Raw genomic sequence first — 15,791 nt, 5'->3', positions numbered from 1 at the left:
GCCGTTAACTCGCCGACGACGCCGACGTCTTTGCTTGTTTGCCGTATAAATTTTCAAGGCTAAATATGCGTATTGGATTTTGTTGAGGTGCACAAGGATTTGCGTGTCACACACACACAAAAACACACACATGCGTGAGTATATGGCAACTTAAACTTGTGCCTGCAGTTAACTTACCCCTTGTTCCGCTTCGGTTTCTGCTGCTGCGTCTTTGTTCATTAAATATGCAGCACAATTTTGCATGCGCATGCAAGCGCCGCCATTTAATCTTGCGCCCGCCGCTACCCCCGCGCGTCTTTCGCACACTGACCCAGTTCGCTTTGTTTTGCGTGTTTATCTTGCACACGTTTCTATGCTATGCGGCTGCTGTTACCGCCTGTTGTTGTTGCTGTTGTTGCACTGCTTCTTCAGAGTGCTGTTGTTGCCTTTTAAAGGCAGCTCTTTTTTTTGATATGCATGCAATGGGTAAAACTCTAAGTAACGGGAACTACATTTCTATGTGTTGTACTTTTGCATATCTTTGCTTTTAAAAGGCAGTTTTTCCTTATCTCATTTAGACTCTCAGTAACGCGAACTGCAACGGTCACTATTACAGTGGGCGTAAATTGTTTCTTGGTGCCTAAAGCAGGCGGCTAGATTTCAGCCCCAAAGTATGCGACATTAAATTGATTACACTTTCACCGTTTCTGTCACTCGCTTTACGCTTTCTTTTCCTTTCTATGCACTTAACCCGCTCGTGTGCATTTTTTATGCGCTTGTTTTCCCATTGTGTTGCTAATTTCGTTACTTTCACTTTGTTAGGCTTTCGCCTCGTCTGCCTGTGCGTGTATGTGTGCACTGCTGTGTCTGTGTGTTTGAGTGTGTGTAAGCACACGTGTGCGTGGCTGCAGCCAGTTTCGTTTACTGTTACTGTGTGTGCGTGTGTGTATCTGTGCGTCGTCAGTTTTCGTTATTCAACTTTTGGTAGCGCATTGATTTTTCACTTAACTTTAATTTGTTGTTGCTTTAATTAAAATAATTTTTTTGTTTGCATTTCTTAACGCCATTTATCGTGGAACTTTTGTTGCGCGTTTTTCATTTCGTTTTGATTGCTTTTCATTCCAGTTTTGCGCGCGCTTGCTTAACGTTCGACGTGTCCGTCTGTGTGTGAGAGTGTATGTAGCAGGTGGATAATAATATAGTTTGCTCGATGCGGTCCACGGTCGCAGCGCACGTCCGTTCGCCACGACTCTTCACACATTTCTGAGAGCGCGCGCTTCAAAAAATGTTTACGTTTGGCTTCCTTTGCACACCTCACTATCTCACTCGCACACTCTCTGAGTCTGTGACTTTGCAATTGGCTTTGCTTTGCTTTGCGTGCGCTCTCTGTTTTTGAGGAGTATTGGAACTGAGCAAGCGGCGCCAAAATGTCTACGCATAAATAATACGCACGTGGCTTGTTGGGCCAGAGAAGAGAGGCAGAGTAGATGCAGGTCTAAGATTTACTCTCACTGCAAAGTAAATCCTTGCAGGCAGGTGCGTGAGTTAAAGTGAGAGAGGCATATATGATAAGCCATGACGACATTGCACGTACCTAACAATGGCTGAAAATTTTTAAACAAATACAAATCCTTTTGTGGAAGTTTACTTGAAAAATAAATTCAGGAATTTCTATAGCATGTGCGTCAATTAAAGTTTTATTATGACATTTTGGATATAATTTGTATAAGCGAAATCGCAATTAAATTTACAAATTAAATAGTTTTTGAAAAGCCAGTTGTTTCCATAATTTAATTGGTTTACTATTTATGGAATTTTATTTTTGTTCTTTTAATACGAATTTTTCATATTATTCTTCAGCCTACTATGCCTTATTCATTGTATTCCATACAATTATAACTGTAAACAAATCGCAGGAGAGAAATTCCGATGCAAACACACATATATTTGAATTGCGAAGCGCTCTCTCTTTCTCTTTTGCCTTTGTTTTGGCTCATGCGCTCTCTGACATTCGCTCAATGCGCAGCTTCTTAATGTCTTCTTTGGCTGCTGCCCTCTGCCGCTGCCACCAATGCCAACAACTTATGCTTCGCTGCCGCTGCCGCTGCTGCTGCTGCCGCATGCGGAGCACGTGAACTTTTGTGTTTACTTTTTAATTTTCTTACAGCTCGCAGGCCTTATTGTTGTTGTTTTCCCTGCTGCCTGCTGCCTGCTGGCTCTGCCAGTGTCTGTTGCTCGTTGCTTTTGTTTTGCTTGCTAGCGCTGTGCTTGTTTTGCATTGCATTTCCATTCATGGCATCAAAGTCGAATTTCTGTGAGGTTAGGTTGAGCACTGAGAACCATGCCAACTGCCTTACCATTTACTTAGCCAGCGATCGACATGGAAATTGGCGCAAAATATGCCCCAGTTGGGTCCCCAGGCGGTTGTATGCTTATGTTGTAGCTGACTGGTGCCTGCTTATTCTGTTTCTGCTTCTGCTCCTGCTTCTACTTATGCTAGCACATTTTGGGAGCCCAGTTGCACTTTGCATATGCTAGAAATGCTGCTGTTGCAGGTGTGTGTTTCTTTGACTGAGCGTGTGTGTGTGTGCGCTCGTGTTTGTGTGCTGGCGTTTTACATTTTCTTGAATCATGTTAAATCATGTATGCTGATTGCCCTGCGGTCTCAAGGATACCGCAATACTGCAGACAGCTCTTGGCTGCATGCTGATTTGCATCCAATTTTTATCTTCTTTTTCGAAAAGTTTTGTATTAAATAGAAAAAAACTGCAGCACTGTTAGGGACACAGGGCTGCCAATTAGTAAATGTACAAACCGCATCAAACAGATGCAAATCGTGCAGCGTTGCCAGAGTTTTGCCAAAATACGGTAAACAAAGGCTTTGATTTTGGGCAAACGAAGTGCATGATAAGCAAATAAACAAATGCTGCCTGCCAACCGATGCACACAACAATGGTCAGCATCGATGGAGCGGGTGGTGGCGGGGGTGGCGGAGGTGGTGTCTACAGCAACGGATATGCTGGCCGTAACTCATATTGCCGACCCCCCATTGCCATGAGTAATTGCTGTTGTGCATGCGCCACTGTCTATCTGTCTGGCAATACCCACAACGACGCTGGGTGTGTGTATGTGTGTGTGTGTGCGTGGCTCACGTAGCGCCCACCACATCAAGGTAAACTGTTGATTTCATGCGACGCTTTGCGGTCCAACCAGATCCCAACCAAACCCTGCTGACAATGCGCACCGGCCAGCGCCGTATGCCAAATGTCGCATGTGTGTGTGTGTGCGTGTTTGTGTGTGTGTGCCTGTGTGTTTGCATATTTTGCTGAGCTGCTGCGGTTCATAATAACATTAGCAGCAACTAAAAGCTGAATGCTAAAAGGTCAACAGTCGTGCGACAAATGCAATGTTAAAAAAAAAACCTTTTTACACTCAGCCCCCTCGCCACCCGCCCTCCCCCCTTGCTAGCATGTTGTATGCTCCTGTATGGCATGCAAATTTCAGCGAACAGCTTTGAGTGCTGCCATAAAATGTGACAAAATGGAGTCGTTGCTTTCGGGCGCAGCAAAGTATGCTATGAAAAATGTAAAACAGAAAGCATGCACACACACACACGCACACACACACACACAGAGAGCTGGTGTAAGTTTGACTGGTTTATTTTCGTATTGAGTCGATAATTTAATGTATGTACAGACACTAGGGAATAGACCCCAAAGGGTTGATAGCAGTCACCCAAAAATACAAAAGGCCACGGGATGAACCCTTTTTTCTTTGAGTGGGTGGGAATTTGGGGCATGGCCTTAATATAGAATTTGCACAGCCGAGAAAGCATTCATTTCACTGACCAATACAACACACTAAATAGTGTTTAACAGTTGTTGTTGTCGTTGTTGTTTCTGCGAGTATTTCTGCTCCCAGCATCTCTTCTTATCTCTTTAAGCTATACTAAGCTGTTTTTGAGCCTTCAAATCTGGAATACTTAAATAGATATTTAAATATCAAATATAAATATATGGATTCTGTGTGGATAAGTCATGTACAAATAGGATATCTGCTCTGAATTTCCCTTGCCAAACAAATGTACAGTGCAGTAGCAGAAAACAGGCTCTGGCAATGAAATGGAATTGATTTATATTTAGAGAATAGATTAAGAGCATTAAAATAATGCGCTGATAAGTGTGCTATATAATATATATATATAGATAAACTTCATTCATTTATATCGGCTCTAACGCTTTTATTGAATTTATAGCATGTTTATTTTTCCTGTTCAATTAAAAATTAATGTTTTTAATAAAAATTTAATTATTTTTATAGACCAATTTTAAAGGCAATTTAAAAAATAAACATTTCACGGGCTGCCGCACATTAAATACCCTCTGGACATGTAAAAAAGCTTTGCGATATATTTATATAATTGGAAATAAAACTCGATTCCAAAGCGATAGTTCAATTGGATCAATGTGATATAGTATGCTTTTGTTATGGGGATCATAGTGAGGCTCGTAACTGCCAAGTTTGAGATATCTTAAGATATCTGGATGCCCGATAAAGTTGTTCATAATAAAACTTAGAGGGTTTTAACTGCAAGAAAAGTTGTCCAAACTTTGGTCCAAAATAACAAAAGTGTATTAAAAATGTCGCCTGCATTTCAGTCTAAAGTCTGCGCTAGTTGTGCGGCGTGTGGCACAAAGCCAACCGCAGATTGTAATTAATTGAATTTATGTGATGTATGGTCCTTATATCATGTGTGCATGCTCGTGTGCATGTGTGTGTGTGCCCATTTAGGCGAATAAACATTAATCCCATATGCAAATTGGAATCAAATGCAGATACTGTTCAAATTAGCGACTAATACGGAACTAACCGCAGACTAAATAACTCATGCACAGCCAAAAATGTTGCTATAAATGCGATTCCCAACGGTTTTCAGCTAAAAATATAACCTTTGGCATACAATTTTATTATTAAACTCAATATTATAAGCTATATAGCTTACAATTATTAATGGAAATTGAATCTAAAATTGGTTTGCGCCCAATTTCAATGCTATTTTCATGCCAGTTTTATGTGTGTGCATTCATAATTATAATGCAAAAGTACAAATTTAATGCGCTTGTAGATATTTGCTTTACGGCTTTGAGGATGTGTGTGAAAATAAAAATAATGCTGAGTTTGGTGAAAATATGGCGGAAAAAGAAATATTTCATATTTCTAGCGATGCTTCCTGTAGAGCTATATTAATCTAGAATCGCGATCTTGGTCCGAATCTATAGTGGTCCGAATGTGGATAGAATTTGTCATATTTGCAGAAGAGAGGAGAGTAGAAATCTTGTAAACTAACTAAGTTTTTCATATAAGAACTTAATTTTCGACCGATTGTTCTTAAGGCAGCTTTATGATATTGCATTCCGATCCGGTCTGTTTCGACAACTATGCAAGGTTTCAAGACGATGGCTTTAAAATTTAGAGACTAGTTCACATAGAAACAGACAGACGAACGGACGGACATGACTTTATATAAACTTAGCTGTTGATGCTGATATAGAATATATACATATATTTTACTAAGTCGGATTTGTATCCTTCAATGCGTTACACAAAATTTGATACATTATAGAAAGGTATTAAATTGTGTAAAATAATAAAATCTATTTAATGTTAATGTTTATTTATAGATAGTTACCTAATTTTCTTAGCCAATGTGTATTAAATGCTCGAAGAGCCGCAGCTCGTCTAAATTTAAAAGCTGTTAGAGCTTTTATTTTTGTTTGCAACACGACAATATTTGTAACAGTGTATATATATAGATGTGTTGCTTGTAGCTCTAACCAATTCCTTGCCCCCCGCAGCTGCCAGGTAATACAGTTTTTTTTAGAAGCTGCCGCCGCAGCAGTTTAGAGATTACGCAATCAGCTTGTCAGTTGGCATTTGGCTGTTTGTTTTGCATTTGCAGCGAGTGCCGCTACGTGCCGCCCGGGGGTCAGAGGTTGGCAGGGGCAGGGGGGCGGTGGCACAAGATTGTCACTTGAATATTCCATGCGTGATCGATGCACACGGCACGCGGAGCAGACGCTGAAGCTGTATCAGAAGCTCTCCTGGGCTAGAACATGAAGCCAGCGGAATTGAATTTAGTGCGCGGCATCTTGGCACTACCCTCACCCTTTCAACTGAGTCTCGGGGGCAACATTAATGTCAATTTTGATGCCTGATTTATGGCAACGCATTTGGGATGTCGTGTCACGGCCGCATGACTTCATTTGAATTCAATTGGCTGGCTGCAAAGATGCGGCACTGATTTACCAAGAACCAAGCTGAGGAATGCGATGAAATAATTCTATATATATGTATATACGTGTATGTGTGTGTGTGTGTGTGTGTGTGTGGGTGTATGTATACAGCTTGTCACGCCTGAAGAGCACGTGACCCGCTAACCTTAAAAGCGTTTGCCGCCTCTCTGGCTGCCACGCCCACGTCACAGCCAAAGGGCAATAAAAAATTGACAACGTCAGAGAAAGCGACGCCCACTACAAAAATAAGAAAAGTTGTTGCCACTCTGAATTTACAACCCACCCACTCACATCCTTCCCCCCTCCACGCCCTCCCCCCTTCAACCAGCCGCTGTCTATTGCTATCAGCTGCAAAGGCGCTGCGACACAGTTACGAGCCTTTTTCTTCCTTTAAAGGATGCTGCTAAGTGCAGCCTGTGCCGAAATTGCGCTGCATTTGCATTGTTAGGCCCCACCTCTTGCAAGCAACAGCAACACCTGCCATCGGCCATGCTTTACCGTTATTAAAGCGCCTCCTGGCGGCAGGCGACGGAAGCACTTTGCCTGCAGAATTTATGACCAAGATTTGGCCAAGGTAAACGCATTGCATTCTGCATTCGCAGCTGATAAAGCTGTTCGCACTTGCCACATTCGGTTGCAGCTTTAACATAAGGCGCCGTCAACAGTGTGCCCAGCTGTGCCGTGTTGCGCAGTGTAATTTACAGTTATGTCATGCCCGTCAACTTGTTTGGCTTTCATTTGCTGTCCATGCAGGAAGGCCTCACTTGACTGCGCCACTTGGCAGTAATCCCCGTCAAGCGTCCAATTCTCTGTATATAATCCATTAAAATGAAACGCAACGAGGGCGGCTACAAAAGTTGTCTAACTCCAACTATTGTGCACAAAAAAAAATAACAAAAAAAGTCTTATAAATGCAAAGCCAACCAATGATTTACAGAAATATCTTTAAACAATATCTTTGATTTACTTAGAATTCCAATATATGTATTTCTTTATTTATCGTTTTACCTATCTATCCTTTCCTTTCTTATACACTGAAAGCTCGCATAACCGGACACCCAACGTAGCGGTTTTACGGGAGCTTTCACTGTATATCTTTATGTTTTCTGCTTTATCTTTCTTTTCTTAGCAGAAGTTTTTATATAAACAGATTTTTTATCTACTATATCCAATCATTGTTTTTTACTTTTATAAAGTTATTTATTTAGATTTAAGGCAGTTTTTGTTTGGCTTAACCTAATTCAAACATTTTTATAAAACCAGTTGAAAGTCATATAATAAATAAGCAAAAAGCCAAACCTCGTGGAAATCGGATGAGATTTGACCGAGGATATTTGGTACCATTTTGACATGAATTTCGACCAAGAATAATGTTGCCAGATTTAAATGCCAAATTGATCTAGAGGCCAAGCCATGAACAAATAGCCAAACCTCGTGGAAATCGGGTGAGATTTGACCGAGTTATGGGGTGGGATATTTTGACCTATGTCTATATAGGATAATATTGGGCATAGCCTTGCCCGTGGCATGTTTAAAATAAATTCGCTCTAAGAATGAAGTTTAAGCCGATCGAACGGTAAAACTCATTACTTTTACTTTTACTTATATTGCCAATCGATATTCTATTTAGTCCTGACCATGATATGTTAGGTTTATATAGAGGCCACGCTTTGCCAGATGGACAAAGTTTAAGTACTGATCAAAATAATGCTCGAATCGCTTAGCGTCATATTTGAAAACTTCTCAAGCAGCCCTCGCTTGACTAAAATGTTCGCAGTGCTCATCCACTTGGCTCCTCTGCTCTAAGTGTGCTCAATGCAGCACTGAAATTCATTTAACGACTTGGCGCACTTTAACAACGCGCACACAAACACACACACATTCACACACACACAACCGAAAAAATTCACATGAAAAGTTGTTCCTGTTGCGCGCACATTAAGTTGGGTTTTTCTTGGGGGCGTGTGGAACAGGGGGGGAGTCGTGTGGCAGGCGACTGTAGGAAGACAAAAGTCGAAAATGGATGTAACTGTAACTTGACCTTGACACGTTCGACGTTCCAAGCTCTGCGCTTGTCACTCTAGCTGCCCGCGCCCCCGCCCCGCAACCAAGCCCCATGGCAAATGCCGCTTGGCGTTTTGGGCGCTTTTTTGACATTGGTTTGGCTTATGTAAATTCAATTTTCTGTTTGATGAATGAAAACCTTGTACAATTTCCTATGCTTGTGTGTGTGTAGGGTGTATGTGTGTGTGTGCGTGCAGCCTGCAGCTATGCAATGCACTTTCGCGTATTGTAATTTTGTTTTTCGACCGACAGGTGGAGCGGGGGTGCGGAGCGTTCGCCGCGTGATTTACACAATCCGCACACAATTTGAAATTAAATTCGAGGAGCTGGCCAAACTTTGCCAAAGGTCAAAATGTTAATGTATTTGAAATGAGGCAATGCCGCAGCAGATGCGAGATACGACACAAAAACTTTTACTTTTACTTTTGCCGTATCTGCCTCGACTTCATCGTCGCTCTTCTGCCATTTTTGTGGCAGACCCAAAGTGGAAAACTTGTCCATGTTTATTCATCCATCTCGACATGCCCGGCAGCCGCACGGCAACAACAACAACTGTGGCCAGTGTCTGCCTACAAGTGGCCGGACAATCGCACATGATGCACGAACGCCAGGAGCCACTGTCTCCATCTCTATCTCTATCTCTATCTCTATCTCTGTCTGTGCTCGTGTCCGTCGCGTGGGCGCATAATGCGATTTACCACACGTAGACGAGATACTGGATTGGGCAGACAGCTCAAAACAAAAAACTCGAACTTTGCTAAGACGTGGTGGGTGAGCGAGCCTCCGCCCATTTAGCAATGAGTAGCACATTGGGGCTACATTGTTGGATTATTTACTCATAAACACTTCAGGCATAAGTAAGTAATGCAACATATTTGTTCTTAGCCTCGATTTGGGTCCAAGACGCACAGCATCGACTCAGGATCTGTTACGCAATCTGCACAGCAAAAAAAATCAAAATTATTGATATATTGACCAGTTGCAATAAGCACTCGAATTACCTGCCGCAACGTTGCAAATAGACGCAGCTAGCGCCCAAGCAGCTAGCACTAAAATCTTGACGATGTGTTCCATTGAGAATATTTTCTTCGAATGTTGGGGGTTATCGCTACTGGACCACGTAAAAGCCCAGCTCACAATTTTATAAACAAACACCTATAATATATAACATAATATATATGATTGTGTATATTGCTTTTCGTTATCAGCTAAAAGATTATTTATTTTTATAGTTCAAAACGACAACTGTGCGTATGTAACCTATTAAAGTTATCAGTATTTTTGAGCTCTTGCTTCAATTTTAGCTTAAAAAAAAATCTGTTAGGATACAGCGTACTCATACGACTTTGTCTCTTTTCATATTTCAAAAATAAATATATTCAATTCAAATCATATTTGTATTATTTAACTTTCAAATTATCGTAGATAGCGCGCTGCTTAACTTTTGTGGCGGTCGGTCGATATGTTGTGGATATAGTGTCCACATCAAATATAGAATCCACAATCTAAATTGCGCGCTTTATATTTTTTTTAGGTGGTCGCTTAAAGGTATTCTTTATATTGCATAAGTAACCAAACAAATTTCGTATAACAGCAAAAAAAACAAACATCAAATAAATTCTTAGCCAACTGCTTGTAAAATGCACACAGCTTAAGAAAAAGTAAACTATCTTCGACCTCCTCACACGGCGTTACACGTCTACGACCTCTTATCGATTGTTAGGTGTGTGGAGCATTTAACAGCTGTTAATAACAGCTAAGCAACATTTTTTGGTATTCATTTAACAGAAACATATGTTTCTGTTTTCAGACACACAAACTAAGTGAATAATAGTTTGTAAATAAGCGCTTAATGAACAAAGTAACACCAAAAACTGCATACCCAATGGACGAAAAGGACAATCCGTTTGATATGGACAGTTCCAGCTTTGATGCAGACAGATATCTGGAGAAGCTGCTGAAGGATTGCTCGTTGAAGCAAATCATGGACACGGAGGCGGCCGTCGTGAAGGACACCCAAACGCTGCACTCGGACATGCAGACGCTCGTCTACGAGAACTACAACAAATTCATCTCAGCAACGGACACCATACGCAAGATGAAGGATGACTTCAAGCAGATGGAGACGGATGTGAATCTGCTGATGACCAAGATGCAGTCCATCACAACGTTCAGCGAGCAGATCACGGGCACACTCCAAGGCACACGCTCCCAGCTGTGTCGCCTGTCAGAGAAGCACTCGCTGCTCAAGCGCCTGCAGTTTCTGTCCACGTTGCCAGCGAAGCTCAAGTCGTTGATAGAGGAGCAAAACTATGCGCAGGCTGTGCAGGATTATCTGCACGCCCAGAAGGTGTTCGCTCAGTACGGCAGGCAGCCATCCTTCGATGGCATTCAGCGTGACTGCGATGCGATAATGGCCGAGCTGAAGGAGCGTCTGCGCCAGGACTTTCAGCGAGCGGGAAATACAGCCCAATCGCTGACCGAAATAGGAGAACTGCTGCTGCAGCTGGACGAGAAGACTTCGGATTTGGCCAGCGAGATGTTGAGGTGTGCTGCCAAGCGTCTGCACGAACAAATTGTCATGCTGCAGGATCAGACAGAACGCGATATGCTGGAGTTTGTCGACATGGGCATCGATGGCTTCCTCAACGATCTGGCGCTGGTGGTCACCTCATATTTCGATATGTTTGTGGCCAAGCACTACGAGCACGAACGGTGAGTTGGTAAGTTTCTAACTACACGTTGCTAATTCGTCTATCCATGTGTTTACAGCGATGACTTCCAGGAGAATGCTCTCAACGAGCTAAACCTCTTTCTCAATGAGAACATAGACAAGTATCTGACGCTGGTGCAGGATCGCGTCGAATCGGACATTGGATATGGCGATACGCAGGTCATGCTACGTGCCTTGGATCGCCTGCATCGCCGACTGCAGGCCATGCGCAACATTTGTCGCGGCCTTCAGGTGCAGCGCAACACGCTGGACATCATCATTGCGGCCGCCCATCAACTCTGCGATGCGCATGGCAAGAGCCTGAGGGATCACTTTGCTGATAGCCTGAGCGCAGTGCGTCTGTCGCTGGTGTCGGCCAAGAGCGATCTGGCTGCGGGCGTGAGTCTCAATGATCTCATCAGCAATCTGTATGTGGCCATGGTTGAGAAGATAAAGGGCGTGCTCCAGGATTTAATGATATTTCTGCGCACCGATTGGTCCTTCAACATCAAGGCCGAGCACAAGGGCGCTCTGTGCGTGGAGGGGATTAGGGAGAATCTCCTGATTGGCTTTCTGCGTCACATCTCCAAGGTAATGTGCGGCTTTGCAGATGCCTCCAGCTCCAGTCCTCCCAATTTGCTGCTGGTGCTCTCCAAGACATGCCTCGAACTGGAACAGCAGGGTGTGCATATACTGGTAAATGATCTGGTTGAGATCTTTATAAATTATAGGAATTAAATTCGCCTAATTTTCAGATTGCGCTCGTCGATGATCTCTACGAGATTGAGTCGGAGAACAGCGCCACGCTCACGCACGAAACGGAAATTTGCGCAGAAATGCGCGAGACAGCACAGTCGCTGCTGGATGCCTATGTGCGGCTGCAGGGCACAAACATATCCCAAATGCTGCGCAAGAGCGTCGAGACGCGCGACTGGCTCAACTGCCTGGAGCCTCGTTCGGTGCGGGCCGTGATGAAGCGCGTCGTGGAAGAGCTGGGCAGCATTGAGACTGTGGTGGCCAGTCTCTATGAAAGCGCCGGCAATGCCGGATTTCGCACCACGGCCAGCAGCGATTCCAGTCGCAAAACTTACTTCAGCAATTTCAATGCCTCCAAGCCGCAGTATCGCTCCAACTGGTCCAACTATACGCCCTCGCAGCTGGAGTCCAGCTATGTGTCTAACATACATCGCCTATTCTCGGAGCGCGTGGACATATTCACCTCTGTGGAGTTTAGCAAGGCATCCATTGTCATGGGCATCATTAAAATTGGACTCAAGGTGGGTGGCTTTTCAACTCTGTTGCTTGCTTCAGTCCCTAATTGATTCTCCCACAGACGCTGCTGGAGTGCGTGCGTCTGCGCACCTTCAGCAAGTTTGGTCTGCAGCAGATTCAAGTGGATGCGCACTATCTGCAAATGAATCTCTGGCGCTTTGTCAGCGATGAGAAGTAAGTGAATCATTACTGCGAAGACAACTCTAATGTCTAAATCATCTGTAAGCCCTTGCGGAGGGCTGTCTTCTTTAGAAGGAGACAGTTGCAAACGTTTAAAGTATATATATTCCTAATCAGCGAGTCGATATAGCTGCGTCTGTCTATGGGCGTGTTGCTCTGCAAGCTAGTCTCATAGTTTTCAAGTCATCTAAATGATATTTAGCGTAAATCCCCCGAATTTTTCTGCATGCAGTTATCAGTCAAACAGATCATATATTAGTCAAAACCATATTTCCAAAAACCTGGCTCCGCTGTGCTCCTAAAATCGGACTAATATATACTTCCCATATATGGTTCAGTAAATTCCATTGTCTGGCTTAGTGTATAAATATATCGCGCATCTACTATATTTTATAACTACCAGGGTATTTAAAAGTTCGCAGAATATAACCATACATTCTAGTTGCCATTAACTTAACATTTAACATTAACTTTACAGCCTGGTTAACTTCCTGCTGGACGAAATACTTGGCTCGGCTGTGCATCGCTGTCTGGAATCGGTGCTAATGGAACCGAATGCCGTGGAAATCATTTGCGAGCGTGGTTAGTACTTTGAAATACCACACAGAATATCTCTGTGCAACATTCCTGGTTTAAAGCCTGGCTTTAATCTGTGTCTATTTAATTTTGTTACTTGCTGCTAGCCTAAGGATTTTACTTAATATACAAATACACTAAATATTATATATATATAAATAGTAAACAGATTGTCTATTCCGCCGGCTGTGGACTGAGTGTGAGCATGAACTCAATGTCCTCGCCCTTGAAATCACCATCGCTGTGCTCCGCCGTCGTGGTCACGAGTATATTGTGCGTCTCCAGCTCGCCGTCGGTCTCTCCCGTGGTTATGGTTATCAAGCTCGTTTGAGATTTGCTTGGGCTTGTGTTGTCGCCCATGCGATTTTGTATGCGGGCCTTGCGCGCCTCCTCGAACTCCTTGGGATGGCACTTTTTTCGATGCGAATGCTTGTTGGCATTCGAATTGAAGGTCTTCGGACAGTGCGGACACTTGTAGAGCACCTCGCCTGTGTGCGTGGCCATGTGCTCCTTGAGATTGATGGCCTTTTTGAATTTCTTATTGCACACACTGCAGCCATGGACCCGATCCGCATTGTGCACATAGCGCTGGTGGCTGAGCATGGCGCTGCGATTGGGCGACACCTTGCCGCATATGGTGCAGGTGCATTCCTCGGAGGAGCCGTTGTGCCGTCGCACATGCTTCTTTAGACTATATTTGTTCTTGTGCCACGAGCCGCAAATGTCGCACTGCACCTTGGGCTCCGTAATGCCAGCATGCTCCAGCTGATGGCGCTGAAAGGCAGCGCGTCCGCGTATCACCTGGGCGCATATGTCGCACATGGTGCCATAGTTGCCGTGCACCATCTTCACGTGCGTGCAGAGCATTGAAACGTTGGGAAAACTGAAATCAGGCAAATAGATCAGTTTATAATAGGAACTTATACAGACAACATGGAGCTGGTACAGACGCAGCTACAAAACATTCGCTCACCGCCGCTCGCATATATCGCAAGGCACATTGCGCTCCTTGTGTATAATTCTATGCTGATCCAATAAATACTGCTTTGTATAGCGCTTGGGACAATGCTCGCACATGAACTTCTTCTGCTCATCCGGCTGATGCTTGAGCAGCTCATGATTGCGCAGACACTGTTTGTCCGCAAAGGTTCTATCGCAGAGCTCGCACCTAAAGAACAAGCCAATCATTAGTATTATACGATCTGGGCCTGCACCTGGAGCAATTGCTGTTTATAGCCCGCACTTTACCACTCACTTAAATTTCTCAGGATTCGAGTGGCGATCAATGTGATCTGTGAGAAAGGAACGTTTGTAGAACTTCTTGTTGCAGCACACCGCATAGCCCTTGCGATGGTGCACCTGCATCATGTGCTTGCAGAGCAGTAGAAACGTCTCCTGTCCCTCGTGGCAAATGCTGCAGGTGAGCCGCATATGTTGCGCTATCTTTTCATCGATCTCCAGCATGGATTTCTTGTAATCCACATAGCGTTTGTTCTTTGGCAACTCCTCGGCGGCGCTTGGGTTGATTTTCTCGGGCTTGGACCTACCTCGGCGCTTGGCCGGAACAGCCTGCTCAGCTGCAGCAGTCTCAGCGACTTGTTGAGCTTTGCTTTTGGCGCGCGTTGATCGCGTTTCACGACGCTCTTGCACAGCTTCTGGTGCCGTCGCTTTGTCCGGCTCATCGGGCGAGTCTGTGGTATGTACATCAGCATCTTCCTGCTGGGCCAGCACATCGTTGAGAAACTGCTCGTTGCTGAATGATGCAGCTGCGTCGCTCTCGCTGCCGCTGGCGTACATTGCCTCCACAGCATGGTCGTTCTCTTGAGCCAAGTCTTCCTCGGCGTCGCTGTGCAGAGGAAAGTCTTTTGTGTCCTCCTGCTTTTCCTGCGTCTGCTCGCTTGCTACCGAACTGCCGCAGCTTGTGGTAATCCGCTCCGGCTGTTCGCCGCCTTTAATAGAGAATCTCTCGGTGAGCAGACGATGCGCCTTCTCCACGCTGGCATAGAACTCGTTAAAGTCGCTGACACGCGTCCAGCAGCCCACACAAATGTCCGTCGATATGGGATCATCGCTTTTCGGCTGCAATAATGTGCTTTGTGTACAGATGCAATTGGGAATAGGTATAAATACACAAATACACATACCTGAAACCAAAAATACTTGGCCAGCACTGTAGCTACGTTCAGGGACAAGCCGACGCCCTCAAATATTTGAATGGTGTCGCTTGCGCTGTTCAGGCACAGACGGCAAATCATGGTTGCGTTGATTATTCCATTTAATGCGTCAGCAATAAACACAAAATTCGCCTAAATTAAAATAGCGCATCAAAACAATCTGCTGCTTCTTCTTTTGCATGCAAAGCTATCGATAATCAATCGACGGCAAATTTGTAAGTGTAGACTGTTATCGATAATTGCTGTAAAGCATAGCTCTGTAATGCACACAGCATATTTTTCCCAACAGGTGGCGCCGCAAGAATTTAGCGCGTAAATTAAACAGAAATGTCGTTTAGTAAAAGTCAAATGAACAGCATTAAATATTGTATTGTTTGGAGAATTGGTAATTTATTTAAGATAAAGTTGAATTAATTATTATATAATCATATGTATAACTAAGTTCTTGTTGTTTATTTGTTTGTTTTCTTGTTTTATTTTTGTTTTGCTTGTTTTTCTTGTTTCTGAACTAAATAGTTAATTATATTTAAAATCACAGCA

The 15,791-nt window shown here is 43.8% G+C and overlaps 3 protein-coding genes across 3 annotated transcripts in view; 1 reads left to right on the top strand and 2 right to left on the bottom strand.

The window, feature by feature from the left end:
* Positions 1-1,321, bottom strand: part of Hs3st-A (Heparan sulfate 3-O sulfotransferase-A) — a 54,692-nt gene extending 53,371 nt beyond the window's left edge. The window contains exon 1 of the mRNA XM_064686550.1: positions 178-1,321. The gene's annotated coding sequence lies outside the window, so the exon portion shown is untranslated. The remainder of the gene's footprint in view (positions 1-177) is intronic.
* Positions 1,322-10,114: 8,793 nt separating this feature from the next.
* Vps51 (vacuolar protein sorting 51) lies at positions 10,115-13,243 on the top strand. The gene is made up of 5 exons (XM_064686547.1): positions 10,115-11,051; positions 11,109-11,745; positions 11,805-12,326; positions 12,383-12,495; positions 12,980-13,243. Exons 1-5 carry the CDS (start codon positions 10,189-10,191, stop codon positions 13,086-13,088), a joined length of 2,244 nt encoding a protein of 747 aa, XP_064542617.1. The 5' UTR covers positions 10,115-10,188; the 3' UTR covers positions 13,089-13,243.
* On the bottom strand, positions 12,858-15,425 carry LOC135431412 (transcription factor grauzone). The gene is made up of 4 exons (XM_064686548.1): positions 15,222-15,425; positions 14,333-15,156; positions 14,051-14,245; positions 12,858-13,960 (listed from the first exon to the last, which is right to left on the bottom strand). The coding sequence occupies exons 1-4, from the start codon at positions 15,330-15,332 to the stop codon at positions 13,252-13,254; spliced, it is 1,839 nt and encodes a 612-aa protein (XP_064542618.1). The 5' UTR covers positions 15,333-15,425; the 3' UTR covers positions 12,858-13,251.
* Between the last annotated feature and the right edge of the window lie 366 nt (positions 15,426-15,791).

Source organism: Drosophila montana, unplaced genomic scaffold (genome assembly GCF_035044405.1).
Source record: "Drosophila montana isolate Dmon_TW-CO22-7 unplaced genomic scaffold, ASM3504440v1 contig_3200_1, whole genome shotgun sequence".
Taxonomy (NCBI): Eukaryota; Metazoa; Arthropoda; class Insecta; order Diptera; family Drosophilidae; genus Drosophila; species Drosophila montana.
The sequence above is the reverse complement of the archived record's forward strand: the minus strand, read 5'-3'. Positions and strand labels throughout refer to the sequence as shown.